Here is a 19,323-nt window from a genome sequence, read left to right on the forward strand (position 1 = left end):
ATGTCAGCCTGTGTGTAAAAAATGAATATAATACAAAAGTTTCACATTGTACACCACTATCAATTACACTGAAATAGTTAACTACATTGAATTCTGTAGTTACTTATTATTCTAAATCTAACTCTGTGACTAGGTTCCTGACAGGCACTAGATGTCGAGAGCACATTACCCCAGTGCTGACTGCTCTGCACTGGCTCCCGGTAAAATATCCAGCTCAGTTTAAAATCTTAACTCTCGTTTATAAGGCCCTCCAGGGCAGTGCCCCCTCTAACATTACTGCGCTTTTGAACAGGTATGCTCCATCTCGGTCTCTTCGCTCAGCCGAACAGGAACTTCTGGTGGTCCCCCGGTCGAAATTTCGATGGAGGGGTTGTCGTGCTTTTTCTATTTTGGCTCCAACTCTGTGGAACGAATTGCCACTGAGCATTAGGCAGGCACCATCCCTTCACGTCTTTAAGTCTTGTTTAAAGACTCATTTTTATCTGATTGCGTTTTAGCGCTAGGGTCACTTGAATTGCCCTAACATTATGGTTTTAACTATTCTTCTTTTTAACCCAGATGCTTGGTTTTATTTTGTCCGACATTTGTTTTTTATCGATTAGTCTTATTCCGATATCTCTTATCTGTAATAGTGTTTGCTTGATATTTTATGATTTTACGTTTTTATCCTGCTTTTATGCCCATGTACTGGGAATGTTTTTCTTTTAATGATGTTGTTCAGCACCTTGGGCTTCGGATAATGTTGTAGAAGGTGCTATACAAATAAAATTTGATTGATTGATTGATTGATTAACCAGAAGCAGCAAAAAGTATTTCTGAAGCATCCAGGGGTCGAATTCAGCAGAAAACACCCAATGTTTTCTTATGTCAGCAGAAATATGTCTGCTGACATAATAGCACTGTGAAAGTGATGATTTACATGAACTGGTGAGAATGTCTGGAGGTTGGAGCAGTTTTATGACCGCAGCAAGACACCTCAGAGTTGGCTTCTTTTGGACTAGCCCTTAGCTCATCAGTCCTGTTGATTATAATGTCCATTTCTCCAAACAGAGGCTGTTCAGGAAATCACAGCAGATCTGTGTATATATTTTTAACATTCATGTAAAACAAGTCTGCTTAAATAACAATTATAAAAGAGACTTATCATGCAACCCCCCCCCCCCCCCCCATTGTTTGGTTTTAGGAATTTTGTGGCTAAAACAAGCCAATTCAAAAAGTCTCTCTTTGTGATGTCACAAACTGGAAAAGTATAATACCTCTCACATGCCGAGTCCCTCCGCATATTGGAGCTTCTCATTTTATTGACCCTTTGCACGCCACTCATGGGACCGTCCCGTTCGCCATGACAGATGGCAAAAAGACCGTTTATACACGTTGAAACTCTGGTGAAGCTAGTCAAAACAACCCCGTCTGTAGCCTTTTATCGCTTTTACTTAGTTGGTTTCACAGTAAAATGGTAACAACTTGCTACGTGGCTGGCTGCACTAACAGTCAACTCGTTTTTTTTTTCAAATGACGTTGATCGAGACTGAGGACGGAGATGAACTGCAGCGATCAATCAAACGGACTAGCAGCCCTCAGGTTCACAGTGAACGTGTTTTTACCGGGTAAGATTAACGTTTATTTATTTCATGACGAAGACAGGGACAGGGACAAACGTGATGCGTTCTTCTGATGGATGGATAGATATTTCACCATGGAGTATGCGCACTGTAGTGAAATGTGAGATAATTGATTACAACATTGCTCCAATGTATGATTACATGTGTTAAAATTACGTCATTTAGTGCGAACGTCGAGAAATCTTGTCTCATCCCCGTGTGACAGCAGCAGCAAGAAACACTTGTAGGGATCCGGACATTTTTTAAACCAGCTTCGGTGTGAAGTGAAACATAATGTTATAAATCCAGTCGGGTGAATTTAGGCAAAGTAGGCAGCTTGTTTACATTGGTGAACAGCTGCAGAGAGAACTTAAGCTAACGTTCGTAAGCTAGTTAAAAACACTTAACTTTTGTAAATACCGCTCTCTTTGAGCCCCATGCGCTACTTCTGATAACTGAACATGGGCTTGAACTAGTAGAGGGAATGCTGAAGATCGCAAAAACTATTTCGGACTCTACTTTTCCCTTTGTTTAGTACTCGTGTCGCTCACTGATTACATGCTTTTGCCGTCCAGCATGGCGGACCCACGTGATTAGGTGACGTAGGTGCAAAGGGTCAATAGCAGCCAGAGTTGGTGATGGGTGGGCGTGGCCAGCTCCAGCTTGTTTTCATAAAGTGAGGGCGCCATGAAAAGGCTCATTCTGGAAGGTACAGAAACTGAAGAATACAACGACTAAATCCTTCACATAAAATTATATCAAAGGACTTCACAGACATGTTGTGTATTGACCATAGAACTATTATAACAAGAAAAAATACATATGTTCCCTTCAAAGCAAATCCTCTTCAAAAAGCAGGTGCAATTTAGACGGATTTTTTTAGTCATTTAAAAATGTAGCCTCAGCCTTTCCAAGGAAATAAACTACCGAGCTCATTAACTTTGGTTATTCTTCGAAACACAACATGTTTTTTTTTGCTTAACTTTCTTTTTCTGAGCACGTCAAACCGTGAGAAGACCCAAAGGAAGACCCGGGACACGCTGGAGGGACTGTGTCTCACGGCTGGCCAGGGAACGCCTAGGATTCCCCCACAGGAGCTGGCCCAAGTGGTGGTCTGGAACCGGGAAGTCTGGGCTTCGCTGCTTAGGCTACTGCCCTGCGACCCAACCCGATAAGCGGCTGAAAATGGATGGATGTGTTTTTTAATTAAAGTAAAATTCTATAAGCTATAGTACTGCATATTTTATTGAGTGAAACTTCACCACACTGCTGTGCTCCCACCTCCATGCCTACCAGTGCTGCTCTCCTTTTCTCATAATAATACACAGCATTTGTTGGAGACTTTTCTCTTATTGTCCTGCAGACCACAGCTACAATCTCAACACCAAAACTCATGCATGTTTCAAAGCTTCCCTGTTTTTAGGGGAATGTCTTCAATGCCCACAAGGAAGAGCTTTGTGGAGCTCCAGAGGCCTTCGGGCATTTCAGATGATCCTTTGTAGCTCAACACAGATTTTATTCGTTCAACCCATCGGTTCAACCACATAATGACAAATATCTTTATCTAAATGTTACTATGAGATCAGGGCAGGATGAGATAAACGATCTCATCCGAATCCAGCAACCAAAACAGAAGCAGCATGGGAAAGTGGGTTAGAGTTCAGCCTGCAACGCTGCAGCTCTTTCCCACCGAGAAGGGGAGTGTCACCAGCCTGAGGGCTCCGAGGAGCTCCGACGCTGGTGGTACACATGGGGAGGGACGGGTGGGTGAGGGTCGTCCTCGTGTGGGTGGGGGGCAGGGTTTCCAACAGGGGTTACAGGTCACGAGCCTCATGGCTTTCCATGACCAGCAGCACACAACACTGGAGCGAGGTTTGCTGCTCCAACTCCTGTCGCCTCCGTATGTGGATGTCCTGTTTCCCTGGAGGACTCGGGCCTTGAGGACGATGCTGAAGTATCGACCCATTTCTTCGCAAGTAGGAGAGGATTTATGGATGGCACCCCTTCCTTTCTCGTCCCCACCCCCACACAGAGGAAAAACAGGAAAGATGCTCTCTTCATTTTATGCTTGAAAAAACACATTTTTGTCTCAACTAAAACGTGACAAAGATGCGTGATAGGGAGGAAGTGCGCTTCATCCATTCAAACTCCTCTCGGTACAAAGGTAGGCTCTGCTGCTTCTCTTCTAATTCAAAACCAACCGCACGACTTCATGCTAGCTTCTGCTGTTTGACTGAAACCCATTTTAGACTTGACTCAATTATTTTTAAACACCTTTTATCGTCTAACAGTTTTTTTCGTTATTATGAAGCAAAACTCAACATAATATATCACAGAGCTGCATGTATCCTAATTCTGTACCGTAAATCCTTAGTAACACGTACTAATACAACATCCGTGGCTAGTAGCGGTTGGGTGAATTATCTTACGTGATTTTTTGTTTTAGTTAGCTACCAAAGATACTTTTAAATTGAAGACGTGCACGCGCTCACGTCGTAGGCAGCCCCGTTGGCGCCATTTTTAAAACGGCTTTGGGCCTTTTCCGTACTCGGATGTAACACCTCAGCCTAAAAACAACAAAGGTCAGAGGAAATATGATCGTTTAAACTACATCATGGGCTTCATTTTTAATTATTAAGTAGAAACTCAGCCGAGAAACGTGCGGAAATTTCCCCCCAAACCTGCCTGACAGTCAAGACTCCGGGGAAACACTTGATTTTGGACTCAAATTGGTGAAAACAACAAATCTTTAATGAACTCTTACATTAGTAACAACCACAGCTTTTTACTAAAACCACACGTTTCGTTTTGTCCTGACCATTACAGCAAATTGTGCTTTTTGTGGTGAAAAGTGGACAAGTGGAGGGCGAAGGGTGTGGACTAAACTAATCTCGCCCAGAAGTACAGTTGTGTCTTTATCAAACAGCAAAGACCTGAAACAGGACCTGGGTGATGCTACTTTATTAGCATTCAGCCAGCATCACCCAACAGAATCACCTTGTTCGTATTAAATATGCATGTGTGAGTCCACAGGTTAAAAATCTAAATGAGCACTGATTAAAAAAAGCCACTCTGAAGCTATTGGAGTAACTCATAAATGCACCCATGTTCTACAGAAGGCCTGTATTTGCAATTTAGTAGCCAGCAATAACTTTTAACTTGAGGATTTTGACCCTGGTTGTGAAAAGTGGACTAATCTCTTATCACAGTGCCTTTATCTCTATTCTACAGGAAGGACTACAGTTCCATAAGCTTGCAGAGCATGTCTTCATTCCCCACAGTGAATTTGTAACAGGATGAATTATTTATGTTTGTTTATCAGCTTTTGTCCTGTTTCAGATGTTCCTGCCTCCAACCGTGTTTCCTGGAGGAGCTGGAAGCCCTCTAGCTAAGGTGCATCTAGTGTAGTAAGTGAAGTATTTCAGCATCTACTGCCCTGGGTGCTCCTTCTGCCTGGAGGGCTTGGTTGTGTCACCACCTTTGACTGCGATTGCCCTGAAAACAACTGCAGTGAAAAGCCTCCAGCCTTCCAGCACGACTCTTAAATTGTGGCCTGTGTACTTTTTATTTCCTGATTGATTCTTTTTGGGGAGAAATAAAAGTTAAAAAGGTAAGAAATAGCTGTCTGATATTTATCACTGCGTGAAGATGTCCCTTTGAGCTGAACATGCCATCGACTCGGCAGCACAAAAGTGCTCACAGTGCAGGTAGGAAACTCTGAACTACTGCAGTTTGAGCACTTCAGGCGTTGCCTGTCACCTCCCACAGATGTCTCTGAAGCTGAGGTTATGGGGAGTTTTGTTGGTTTGCTCTCAGCTTCTCCCGGTGTTTGCTGTGCAAATCCACGCAAAGCTCTCTGCACCTCCGACGCACCACGTTGACTCTTGTTTTCTGCTACTCCCAGCTTTGAAGAAAGCTTGAAAGATTGGAAACGTCTGTCACTGTGGACTCGAGAAGCTGCTCTTTCTGTTTTTACTTTAGCTGAGATGTTTGTGAGATGTTGGCTCATCTTTTGAAGTAGTCATTTTATGACTGGTGAATCCAGAATTCCAGCACCTAATGTATTTGGACAGACTGCCCAGAATCCTGCTGATGCACCCACAAGTTGTGTATATTATGATTATTGCAGTTCAAAGAAAATGTTCTGTTCTAAGTAAAAACATTTGGATGCTGACATACAAACTGAACACTCGATGGCGCCATTTCAACTAGAATAGCTCAGGGAGATCAGCTTAAAATAAGCCAACAGCTTCAGATGAGACTGTTTATATAAACCTTTGCTTGATTTAGATGTTTAACTTGATTTGTGTATGCTTTATGGCTGAATAGCAACACACATACACACAAGGTTTATAGGTGTGTACACATAAAAGCATATATTATTGAAACTTATTGTACAGTACTAATATTTTTCCTGTAATATGAAGTTCTCTAAAATACTTTGGTTTCTGTTTAATGCAACATGCATCCAAAATTTGCCCAGTAAAGGAGACAATTGTCATTTTGGTCAAATCCCAAGCTGCATGGTGGCACAGTTGGTAGCGCTTATCTAATTATTGTAAAAAGGCTGCAGGTTCAAAACCTGACGGTGGCTGTTTAGCGTGAAGTTAGCATGTAATCATGGGCTTTGGGTACATTGGTTTCCTCCCACAGACTGAAATTGCACATTTGTTTAGTTAGCTATTTCTGAATCCACAATTGTAAGTTGCTTTGGGTGAAAGTTTGATGTATATAAATGAAATAATGAAATATTCTTAGTAAGCATTAACAGATTCTGTTTTAGCTCAATATCTGTGAATTTTACAGTTATAGTTTTTGTGTTTACTAATGTAGATTTACATGAAGTGATTACCTTGAAATTTTATTAAAATAATGTAGTTGAATTATTTTAAAAGTGACTCTTTATTTCTACTGTACATTTCTAAGCCTTTTCACACTTAATTGAAACTGGAAAAGGTTGAAAGCTTATTATTACATACATACATACATACATATATATATATATATATATATATATATATATATATAGAGAGAGAGAGAGAGAGAAGCTACGCTGCTTATACAAATAAAGGTTAATGGGCAAGGCTACCTTAAACCACAACAGTAAAATAATAGTTTTACCAGATAAATAAAGTTGAAGAAAGTGGAACACTTACATTATAGTGATGGGAGTGAATAGGGCTGGGCGAAATGGCCTAAAATCTATCACGATATATGGAGGGTTTCACTTCGATAACGATAAATGAACGATAACTAGGTATGCGCAGAAACAAAAGTTGCCCACTAGATGGGGCTGACACGTGTATTACGTTGAATCACATTTTTACGTGGCTCCATGTGGCACAGCTTCTTAAAGGGACATAAGTGTTGCTGACTTACACATCTCTTCATTTTTTATAATCAAATTTATTGACATGCGAAAAATTATATAGACAAATGTCAGAAGTAATGATAATGAAAAATTTTCGATATATTGCCCAGACCTAGGAGTGACTGTTGGCTACTATCACACTGAATGTTAGCTCATTAGCTGACGATTTCTGACCATTGTTGTGTTTACTTAGTATGGCTAAAGCCCAGCTTGGGTTAGGTACTCGGTCCTGGTTCCAACCCTCTTGTTAAACAAGTTGTGCGTGGAGATGTTGTGACTTTTAACTATGACACTACATTTTAGCTTAGTATCTGTAAAACTGACCAAGGGTGATAGCCATTTTTGTTTTCTTGGGTCAGTTAGCTGCAGCAGCCATCTTGAGTAAGACTAATGATTCCAGTTTCGTTCGGTTTTCAGAAGTTAATTGATAGTTTGGCTTCAAAGAGTTGGTTATAACTGTGCTTTGCTAACACTGGTTAGCTGTAGCAGCCTTCTTGAATCTGGGCTGCACCAAAAGATAATCAGTTAATCACACTTTTGTGTTCTGTTAGGGTTAGTGTGTCACGTGGTTCTTGAGATATGTTGCTAAAACCAGCATCAGGTATTCGTCGTCCCTGTTCTCTCTCACACACACACACACGCACACACGCACACACGCACGGTGAGACCGTCGCGCTACCGAGTCCAGCTCGTGTCGCGCGCATCCAGGGAGCGCGCGCTCATGCCTCCTGATCTCGTCCATCTGCGCAGAGCGGCGATGCGCTGCTGGAAGAAGAACCAAAAGCAGCACAGAAGTTGTTCCTGTCGGCGCAGCCTCACCAGGAGCAACCTTCCTCTCTAGCGGTGCGGTCGGTGGCGCGGACAAAGAGGAGGATGAGGACCCGAACAGAGCCCGGAGCGGTACCGTCCCATCCTCAGAGCAATCCCGGGTTCGTGCTGTAACTTTTTGAAGTTTCCCCTCAGCTTTCCAGCTGCTCCTGTCATCGTCGGCTCCCCTCAGCGTCCCGCCATGCTCGCGTTTTCAGTCCGCGGAGCGCTCTCCCTGTGCGCTCTCCTCCAGCTGTTCCCTCTTCCCGGCGGGCAGGTGCCGAACTGCCAGGAGGTGCGCACGGTCTTCCATTCCCTGCACCCCGGATCCAAGTGGGTCCCCGAAAACCCGGTTTCAGGTAACTCCCCAACACTCCTCTTCACAGTTCAAAGTGTATGTTCACACACACAGAGACACACACACTGGCTTTCCATACAAACACGCATTGGCGCACACTTTCAAAGCATCTCCCAAAATCTTTTGAGCCACCTCATTAAGAATGTAGGTGGGCTGCGCACAGATCAATAAGCTCAGCAATCGACCCAAACACGGAAGCAGACCAAGGTTTGTTCCTGCAGGTGTTTGTTTTACATTATTTTTATACTTCTTGGCACTATGGAGAGCAGAATCAGACATTTTCTCTCTTTGGACTAAACTCCCCAACATTGTCTCTCTCAGCTAGACAGATTAGCGATGTGGAGTTGTTTTCTCCTGGCTTCCTGAGTGCCCTGCTCATGAGGGACGAGAGAACCCTGCACTGTTCTGCAGAAAGCTCCCGAGCCTGTTGCATTCAGATTCCGTATGCAAATGTGGGAAAACCTCTCCTGTGGCTGACCAACAACCAGCTGCAAATGTTAATTGGGTGTTTTAGTGTCATGTCAGCACAGGGAAGTGCTGTAGGTTAACAGCTTTCTCTCCAGCCTCAGCAGGACTCTTCCAGAGAGGTTTAGAAAAAATAACAAATAAAAAAAATATCCACTAACATGAAAGAGAGGAAACAAGTTCTACAAATCAAAGAGCAGGGAGGAAAGTGAGATGCACTTTGAAGCATGTTTAGTCACGCTTCGTCTTGTACGGTGCATGCAGATTTACCCTCTCTTCTCCTCACATCTACCAGTCACACACCTTCCTCCCGGTCCATCAGGGGTTTGATCAGGCAGCCAAAGGCTGAACGGAACATCGCAGCAGGCTTACAGAAATATGTAGCCTCCCTGAAGCCCAAGCAGAGTAGGTCAGGCTGTCTCAGGCTGTGTGTGTGTGTGTGTGTGTGCTGGAACATAAGAACAGAAATCAGCTCAACAAACAGTTTAAAAAGAGGCAAGTGTACCAGTTGTAGTCCCATCCATTTGATTATTAATCCTGCTGAGACACAAACTAAATAACACACAACCTCGTGCTCAGACCGACGCCATAAGCAGGACGTGTTCATTTCGTGAAGGTTGTGTGAGAGTGGCTCCGTCTGAGGCAGAATTCATGATAACTTTCTGTAATTATGACCTCAGGACCCATAAACCATAACAAGTACCGTCACAAGAAGCAGATTAGATAAACCTTTAGATTTTATTGTCTACTTCAGAGCTCTCAAAATCAATTTCACAAGGGTCCAAAATTAAAGGCACACTTGGCTGTTTTGGCTTGCTTCTAGCACCCCCTAGTGTCCTGTTAGTAAAACCAGAAGTGAAGCTTATCTCCTTGCTGTGCTTTGTCTTTTTAACACCTTAATCAAACAGCTGAAATGTCACCTCAGATTTCATTAGTGTCTAGAGGAGTGATTCATCACCAAATCAAACAAATCAGCTGTTCAGGATCTAAAACGTGCAGGAAATGTGATGGAGGCAGACTGCAGTGCCAGGCATGTCAGCTCCACTTACTATGTCCAACAGAGACTTGACCGACACTCTGAAGTTGCAAGTGCAATATTCTGGTCACAGAGGGCGGTGGTGCCTGAGTGTCTTTTTATTAAGCCTGTAAAGGGTCATTTTAGCATACTGTAAATCCTCTAATATTAGCCTGTATTTAATTAACTGCCGGGTATCATATTTTGGCCGGTGTCGGAGACTGCGGAGGTGAATAATGGCTGGTTTTTTATTGTGGCCGGGTGGAATGTGGTAACAAGCAAGTACGGGGGGCGGTTGTGTCATCCGTCTCACTTTTGATTAGCCAGTGATAGACCGCGAGGGTAACTTTAACCGTGCGGAGACGAAGAGGAGGCGAAAATTTGATATCAAGTTCAAAGAGAACGTGCTGATTATGCTGCAGAACACTCTGGGAGCAGTAGCAGGGGTTGTATGAACTAGTCACTAGTCGACTTCACCGCTGTTAAAACGGACATTTAACCAAATTGTGACGTTTACCCTCTTGCAATTTAACCTTCCCCTCACTCCATCCTAACCTTAACCAGCTTGCGCATGCAAAGCTCTGATTGTTGACGCGCTCCAGACATCTGCGTCCTGAGCACGGCCACAGTAACATTATCAAATCAGGTGTCGCCACCTCAAAAACTAATTTAACACGCGATCGTTCATGTCGGCTCATTTCCTTTTATGTTTTCTGTCTTTTATTCTTTTATTTGTGCCTGATGCTTTTCGCTGCTGTGGAGGGGGCGCATCACCTGTTTTGTCCTCGGTGACGCACCTCACTGATGCCGCCGGCGAGCACTCCGCTGTTTTAGCGGTCGGTAGATCTTTTAGAACTGCAGTTCAAAGGTAACTCATGAGGTGAATATATATGAACCCAGGTAGCAGTTTTTCTTTAGGATTGAGAGGAGATGCAGGAAGATAATAAACAGACAGGACAGAAAAATAGTCAAATAAAAACAAGTTAGTTTTTGTACCTGCTGGTTGCAACAAACAGACACCATTGAAGGTAATCAGAAGTGAGGAACAGAAAATGAAATAATTATTTTAATGTTTAGAGCAGCAGGAACTCCGAGAGGCTGCAGGCGCATCAGTGAGTTTGCGGCCGCTGCGCAGGGGGAGGGGAGAGAGGGCTGAAGCAGGGGGAGGGGGGAGAGGGCTGAAGCAGAAACTACCATTGTTAAAAGAAATGTGTTTAATTTGAAAATGTGGGCGCAATTTTAATTGTCAAAAACTCCAGCGAACCATTTGTTCATTTTGCTCAAATAGAAATAGAGGCCTGCCTCTAATACTGGCCCTCCTTCCAATAAAGACCTGGAGCTTGATGAGCTTGGGTCAAATACAGGCCCGGGCGTGTATTAGAGGATTTACGGTATACTGGCTTGAGAGAATCTGAAAACTTTAAATAGTGTCCCTTATAAAACCCAAAGGGCCACTTTTATCAGTTTTTTGAGAAAAAAAAATCTAAGTTTACCTGTTTTTCTATGGCAGCATATTACCATCAATGCGAGGGAAAAACAAGGGATCAGTATCTCGTAATAATGAGAAAGTTTCTCGTTTTTATGTGATATAAATCTCATTTTAACTAGAAAGTTTCTCATTTTTATGTGATATAAATCTCATTTTAACTAGAAAGTTTCTCGAAATAACTTGTTTAATAACTCGTAATAATGACAACGATTATAACGGTAAAACGGCGGTTATATGTTGTGGAGTTCAGCTCAGAATGAATGAGGCAGCTATTCCATTTCTTGATGTTAAACCTTTAGGAAGTGCAGCAGCGCCACAACAACTGGGATAAAAGCACCAAACAACGGTGCTTGAATCAACAAATTACGCTTGTTAGATCTTTTCTCTGTCGACGCCGACAAACCCTGTTGCCAAGGCAACCGAATGCACATATTCATACCAAGAAGTTGTGTTTTATTGTAGGCAAATAACAACATTAAAACACCTGCAGACTTCCCACACAGAAAGAACATGCTAGTGTAATATCAGGACATATATTTTATGCATATCGTTTGTGAATGGAAAAGAGTTTCAAAATTTTAAATGTGAAAAAGCACAAGCAGGAAGTCTACTTTTACTTTGAAAGCTGCACCTCAACTACAACCACAATACTGCTTTGATAAGAAATCTGAGTGAGGGTTCCTAGCAAACATTGTCACGACGGCAACATGGTGTCCACAGCCAAAAATTGTCGCGGTTGAATGTCTTAAATTTGTTAAAAACATGTAACAGAAAATTCCCTAAAAATCCATTCAGATATATTTTTACATGTCAACATTTACATGTATTATTGTTATTTGGACAATTAGTTACGTATATAGCATCCAGCAAATATTGGTCCAATGGTATGTCCACGGCCAAAAATGGCTTGGTAGGACGGCTTCAATTGGTGAAAATAAACTGTAACAGAAATGTTCCTAAAAATCCATTCTGATATATTTTCACATGTCTACAGTTACATGTACAACTGTTATTTTGACAATTAGTTACGTGAAGTTCAACGTAAAGCATCCCAGCAAATATTGTTCTGACGGCCAAAAGCTGTCGCCGTTGGACGGCTTAAATTGTTAAAGAATATGTAACTGAACATATTACCTGGTGTTACATTATTTCGACAATTTGTTATGTGGAGTTCGACATAGAGCATGTTGTGAATCAGTTGTAAGTTTACATCCACTGGGGGACTACTTTTACATGTCAAAGAGATGGCTCAACGGGCATCCGCCTCACAGGCTGATGACCCGGCTCAAATACAGGCTGGAACAAAACAGCGTGAATGTATTTTTTTTCTATTCCAGTAATGGTATTTTTTACAGTAATGATATATTTTTTACATTAATACGGTAATAAGAAGCCTACTTTTTAATTATTAAATGTCCAAATGAGACGCGCTGAAAGATGTTCATGTCACGACCAGAAAAGACGTCGGTTCAACTTTCATTTTGGATCCATTTTTCAACCATTTTCATAGTGGAGGACGATCTGACGAACATGTGGAGGAATATGTTCCTCTGGCTTATTGCTGCTCTTAAAAAGGCATAAATAGGTGCTTTCTGACTCTGTCGACTTTGTTTCTTCTGGACACGTTTCAAACACTCCGCGAGATGTCCGTGTTTCATCCTTTAGAGCTTTCTCATTATTACGAGATATGAAACATGCAATTTTGAGAAACTTTCTCATTAAAACAAGATTTATATCACCTTGTATTTAGAAAGTTTCACATTTTAATGAGAAAGTTTCACATTTTAATGAGAAAGTTTCACATTTTAATGAGAAAGTTTCACATTTTAACAAGAAGGTTTCTCGTTATTTTGAGATACTGATCCTTAATTTTTTTTCCCCTGCACTGACGGTAATACGCTTACGTATTTTCCAGATTTCTTACATCAAAACAGTTTTACAAAAATAGAAGGTATTATTTAAATATCAGACCACTCATATTTTACTGATTATTATTATTAGAATAGACTTTATTGATCCCACAGTGGGGAAATTAGCTTGTTACAGCAGCACCAACACTTAAGAGAATAATTAGAAGAAAAACAACAAAGGTACATGTATATACACATCAATTCAATTCAATTCAATTCAATTCAAATATACTTTATTAATCCCAGGGGGAAATTAGAGTTTCAGTACACACAATTCTGAGATCAGACATACATAGGCAAAGACACATGACAAGAATTGGTGACTGTGGTCATTCACAGCCCTGAGTCGCGCTACCTTCACAGGCTCAAGGGCACCAGATTCAGATAAGAAATTGTTTTGGGGCCAGACAGAGATAATTTCTTCTCTGTCTTAAAGTTCTGCTGGTCCTCAACCTCACATAATCCAATAATGGCGTAATTAATCTATCCCAATCCGTGCTGATTCATCCACTCGCTCCTTGATCGCATCCATCTTTTGTGCCAATGCATGAAACTCAGCCAAAGTTCCAAGCTTACGACTTATCTCGCCAATTATATGAGTCTGTGCATTCACAGCACGGTATAATCCATCTCTGAGCTCCGGGATAATAGGCAGTAGTCTAGTATTGTAACCTTCGACCAGCAAAAGCCACGAATAAAAAAAGGAAAAAACTTTGGTTCCAACCATCGGTTCCAACACTACCATACCATACCATACCATACCATACCATACCATACCATACCATACCATACCCCATACCATACCATACCATACCATACCATACCATACCATACCCCATACCATACCATACCATACCATACCATACCATACCATACCATACCATACCCCATACCATACCATACCATACCATACCATACCATACCCCATACCATACCATACCATACCATACCATACCATACCATACCATACCATACCATACCCCATACCATACCATACCATACCACTTCATTTGTAAAGCACTTTTAACTCGGCATTACAACCGACCAAAGTGCTGCACATAAAAACAAATAAATAAAACAACACAAGAACAACAAACTAAAACCAATAGAACAAATAAAACCAGAATATAAAAACACACATTTTAAATTGAACAAACAAGGTGGAAAAACTAAGGATGAGTTAATGCTTTATGGTTTGGGAGTTGAAGGCCAGGGAGAAGTAGTGGGTTTTCAGGCGTGATTTAAAAACGGCAATAGTGGGTGCTTGCCTAACCTGAAGAGGTAATGAGTTCCACACTTTTGGGGCACAGACAGAAAAAGCCCTTTCCCCGCGGGCCTTCAGACGTGCCTTAGGGACAGTTAGGAGGAGCTGATCTTCAGACCTAAGAGCACGAGGAGGGTGATGGTAATGGAGGAGTTCACACAGATAGGGAGGTGCCTGACTGTTCAAAGATTTGAATGCAAGAAGCAGAATTCTGAAATTGATCCTGAACTGAACGGGCAACCAGTGGAGTGATTCTTGCAGCATACTGCAAGAGACAAGGACATACTATGTAAATCCGGTATTGCACAAGTATTGAACACATATTGAATATTGCATTGGTGTTGTGTAGCAGGACAATGCCAGAACCAGTTAAACTGAGGAGTTATTACACTCTTACTGCAGAAGGGATGAATGACCTACAGCAGCTTTCTGTTTTACATCTGGGATGTCTCAAGGTTGGTTTATGCTTGACGTGTCTGCGAGGTTCGCACGGCTTCGCGCGGCGAAATTGCGTCATTTTAACAACCACGGCCCTCCACCGCGTCTCCGCATGGCCCAAAATTTCCGCAACGCGCACCTAGGAAAATTTCTAACCACGCGAACGGTCGGACGCGGAAAAACATGGCGGACGCGGAAAAACATGGCGAACATGGAAAAACATGGCGGACTGGCAAGAACTAGTATGGCAGAGGTTCGTAAATACATACATTTGTATGATTCAGCTCTCAGAGATCACCGTGATCAACATGTTGTTAATAATTCTTGGAGAGAAATAGCTCGCACTGTTGGAAAAGACGAGAACGCTGTTAAAAATGCTGGAATGCCGTGTTGTAAACAGCCATTTTTACTTCTACTATGGTGTAGTGTTGGATGCATGCCGTAGAGCTCCATGCTGCCCCCTACAGTTTGGGAGAATATTGGCTCACCGCAGAGACAAGTCGCATGAACCATAAACGCTGCGAGTTGTGAAGCGCGTTCCAGCCGCGAGCCGCATCACCAAGCGGAAAGTCAATGTGTCAAGCATAAACCAAGCTTCAGTCTGCCCTGAAGGAGCTGTCCATGGTCTCCACAGTGGAATGCAGCGGGTGGAGGAGGTTTTATTAAGATGGAGGTCATCTTTCCCAGCATCCTCCTTACACACATCTCCTCAGCTTAATCCAGTGGGCAGCTCAGAACCAAGCTAGCTTTGTGAACTAGATTGATCAGTCTCTTCCTGTCTCGGTCCGAGCTGCCTGCAGCCCAACAGCTACAGCAGAGTGGATAACAGATCCAACCACAGAGTGATGAAAGGATTTTAGCAGCTGGGAGTTAACGCCTCAGCTTCCTCAGGAGGTGGAGGCGTCTTTGGCCCTTATTATGCAGAGCATCTGTGTTGTTGGACCAGTTCAGTTTGCGGTTGAGGTGAACACTCAGGTACTTGAAGGTATCCACCACCTCACTGTCTGCTCCCTGGATGTTTACTGGTGAGTGAGGAGGAGTGTTTCTCTGGAAGTCAATCACCATTTCCTTTGTTTTACTGGTGTTCAAGCGAAGACGGTTATGCTCACACCAGTCCACAAAGTCCGTGATGACTGACCTTTACTCCTCGTCATTCCCCTCAGACACACAGCCGACAATGGCCGAGTCATCAGAGAACTTATGGAAGTGACAGCTGCTGGTGTTGTAGGCGAAGAGAAAGGGCGAGAGCACTGTACCCTGTGGAGCTCCAGTACTGCACACAACCACCTCAGATGTACAGTTGTGCAGCCTCACGTACTGTGGCCTGTTGGTGACGTAGTTGATGGACCATGCAGTCAGATGTTCGTCCACTACTGCACCCCTCATCTTCTGCTGAAGTAGACACGGCAGGATGGCGTAGAAGGCACGTAAGAAGTCAAAGAACATGATTCGCACAGTGCTTTTTATCCATCTCAAGGCGAGTCAGAGCCCGGCGCTGCAGGTTGATGAGTGCGTCCTCCACCTCCATGTTTGGTTTATATGCAAATTGCAGTAGGACTATTTCCAGGGTCACTACTGAACGTAGATGGTTGAGGATGAGTCTCTCCATAGTCTTCATCAGATGGGAGGCCAAGGCGACTAGTCTGTAATGGTCTGGTTCCCTGGAATGTGATGTTTTGGGAACTGGAACCACACAGGAGGTGTAGCTGAAGGCTCAGGAACATGTGCGTGACCACTTCACAAAGCTGGTCAGCACAGTCTGTGAGCAGTCTGGGGCCGATCCTGTCAGGACCTGCAGCTTTCCTGCTCTTAAGCCGCCTCAGTTCTCTCCTCACCTGGTCCGATGTAACTGAGAGGGGGGAGAGAGGGTGAGTGTGGTGCCGAGGGGGGTTATTGTAGAGGGGAGAGTCTGATGTATAGTGTGAAATTTGAAGGTGGGAGGTGGTTGGCTGGCTTAGTGGGGGTGGTACCTGTTGCAGCTGTGGGCTGGGTGTGTGTGATGTTTTGATTGTTCTTATTTAGAGAAAGGTGCTCACATGTAATTTCTTCTGGTGCTTTCAGAGATTATTTGAGCCATTTATGGAACAGGGATACATTTAAAATCTGCAGTACCCTGTCGTAATTTAAATTTCCATCAACATTGTCCTTGTTTGAATCAAAATCATTTATCGAGAGGTTTAATCATAGTTTTCTCACCTTCAGCATTGGCTAACTGCACTGTGGACTGTTTTTGAAGACCGTGATCCCTGAGAAAATGTTTTTTCTTGTTATTCTTTTAATCTGATCAGTCACTCTGAGTTTAACATGCAGGCTAAACTTGAACGTAGTCATCTACTCCTATTCCCTGCATTAGCTGCCGATAGAAAAATGAGCTTTCATGGACTTACCCATCTTTGGCTCATAACGGGGAAGGGAGTTGTTGATTTATCATCCAGGAGAGAGCAGAGCACATAGCTAGAAGCTAACCGTTAGCATTAGCAACTCAACAACATGCCAGAGCTCATGCAGGCTTGTGTTATTTGTGGAGCTAAAACATCAGAAGTCAATACCAATGTGAGTCAGTGGTAGAGTCATATAGTTACTAGCCAATCAGAGACAAGTGCTCCCCACTCCTCTGGCTAACTTCAGAAATGTGAGAGATCTCTCCCCCCCCCCCCCCCCCCCCCACACACACACACACAGAGATCAACTCACAAGGCCTTAATTTATAGACCGCTGCAAGTGTATTGAAAAACAAGTGAACTTTCTTTTCAATGTTTGCAGCATTGTTTTATAATTAGCTTCTTATAGACACGGTGTGTGATAATGTTTTTGCCTATGTGTTTAATGGTCTGTTAGCTAACTATTTAATGAGACAGATTTTAATTAAATTCATAGAAAATCTTCATGGGATGCTAATCAACAGCTGACTGACTTCTGTAGTTGATAGAGTTCAAGATGGCTGCCACAGTTATAGCAAACACCAAAAAAGGTACTCGTTTCTAGACACTGAGCAGTAGTGTTAGCTAATAGATTTTAGCATTTGTTCTAAAATGAGCTAAAGTTTATAAAGTTTATAATGTGCAAGCAGCTGAGCGTTACCTGGTTTTGCGAACCCTGAAGTGCCTCAAGTGCCCTGAAGTGGTTCAAAAAGCCTAAAAAAACCCAAGAACCTGGTGAAGTCAACCAAAACTTAGTGGAAGAGCAGGCTGAGTTCACCTGGTGCTCGAGGCAAAGAAAACTCAACATCAAAGTCTAGGCTGGAGCACAGGGGGACATACGAAGCTAGTCTGACAATGACTGAGACACCATGGACTATTTAACTGTTGGGGGAGTTATTGTAGAGGGAGAGCAGCTGGGCTGATTGACAGGTGCAAGTCAGGTGAGTGATGAGTAGAATCTGGGGACACACACCAGCATCACTACAAACGATCCCAAACACAAACCAGCAGCCATGTCAGTCAAAGCAAACAGTATTGCGCCCAAACAGAAGCTATGCTACATTCAAAATTGGACCAAAACTGTGGCAGATGTAGGCCTTTTCTGACTATGGGGCCATCAAGGCGCCACAATATTTATAAAGGGGCCAAGTATTAGTCTAACATCCTTCCACAAGATTTCACGCTGGAAATTTCTGTTATGCTCATTAGCCTCACTAGTGTTTGGACTCTGAATTGCATCCACATGTAATCTGATCATTGAGCAAAGGACAGCTGAGTGACAGGAGAAGGGCACTTCAGGCGGCCAATAGGATTTCTGAAGGGATCAATGCCCCTGTGCCCCCCCCCCCCCCCCCCCTCCTCCCTTGGAACCACCAATGGACTAAAATAACTACAACTTTCTCACCAGGAGATGATTGCAGTTAAAAACGTCAATTTTTTGTTTTTGCAACTCATGGAAGTCATTTACCTTCAGTTCACTCAGAAATTAAAGCCTACCGGGACTCTGCCGGCTGCTGGTTGTGGCCCCCCGGGGCGATCCTCTGCGCCTCTCTAGGGGGGCGGGGGCTTTTCTGGTCGCAGTCTCCCTGGAGTTCCTGTGCTCTGGGGCAGCTCCTGGATCTCTGAGATTTGGAGCTCCCTCCGTCTCCTACACATCTTTAGGGGGCAGATCTGTGGTCCCTCACACTCTCTATTGGACGCTTTTATAGAGAAACCTTACATAAACAAGCACGTGTACACACACAGGTGCTCACATGGTGCTCTCATAAGTATGGACTTGGGCACGTTCAACACAGGTCTTAAGGCTGTGGTTGGCACTAAATGCACTGTGATTTATTATCGTGTGATTGTTCAGTAAAACAATGTTGATTATATATTTCTTCATGACGCAGTGATAACTGGATCTTGTTGTATTGTTGTTGTGCCCCTTTTTTTTCTTTCTTTCTGCAGGTCTAGAAGCAGAGTCTTGTTCATTATTGTTTATTTTTGTGCCCCCCCCCCCCCCATCTTCTGTCTTTTTCTTTCTCTTTCACCTCTGTCTCCGTGTCTGGTCGGAATTACAAAGCATTCAAAAACAATAACAATAAAGTTTTAAGTATCAGGCGTGACATTAAAAGCAAACGCTTTGATGCTCCACCTGAGAGTAAATCTGTAAGGCTTGGCACCAGCATTCAGACATCAATTC

General features: G+C 43.0%; 1 protein-coding gene and 1 long non-coding RNA gene across 4 annotated transcripts in view; both read left to right on the forward strand.

Moving 5' to 3' along the window:
- Positions 1-3,404: 3,404 nt before the first annotated feature.
- On the forward strand, positions 3,405-6,484 carry LOC129161087 (uncharacterized). The gene is made up of 2 exons (XR_008561416.2): positions 3,405-3,765; positions 4,941-6,484. It is a non-coding gene; the product is annotated as an uncharacterized lncRNA (long non-coding RNA).
- A 262-nt stretch (positions 6,485-6,746) lies between these two features.
- The window catches only part of gpc3 (glypican 3), a 262,295-nt gene continuing 249,718 nt past the window's right edge, over positions 6,747-19,323 (forward strand). The window contains exon 1 of one of the 3 annotated variants that reach the window (XM_054738126.2): positions 6,747-8,138. In XM_054738126.2, coding sequence (XP_054594101.2) covers positions 7,982-8,138 — 157 coding nt within the window. In that variant the 5' untranslated portion in view covers positions 6,747-7,981. The remainder of the gene's footprint in view (positions 8,139-19,323) is intronic. The other 2 variants (XM_070550394.1, XM_015950414.3) reach the window with 2 other exon arrangements.

The sequence above is a fragment of the Nothobranchius furzeri genome, chromosome 1 (assembly GCF_043380555.1).
Source record: "Nothobranchius furzeri strain GRZ-AD chromosome 1, NfurGRZ-RIMD1, whole genome shotgun sequence".
In the NCBI taxonomy this organism is placed as follows: Eukaryota; Metazoa; Chordata; class Actinopteri; order Cyprinodontiformes; family Nothobranchiidae; genus Nothobranchius; species Nothobranchius furzeri.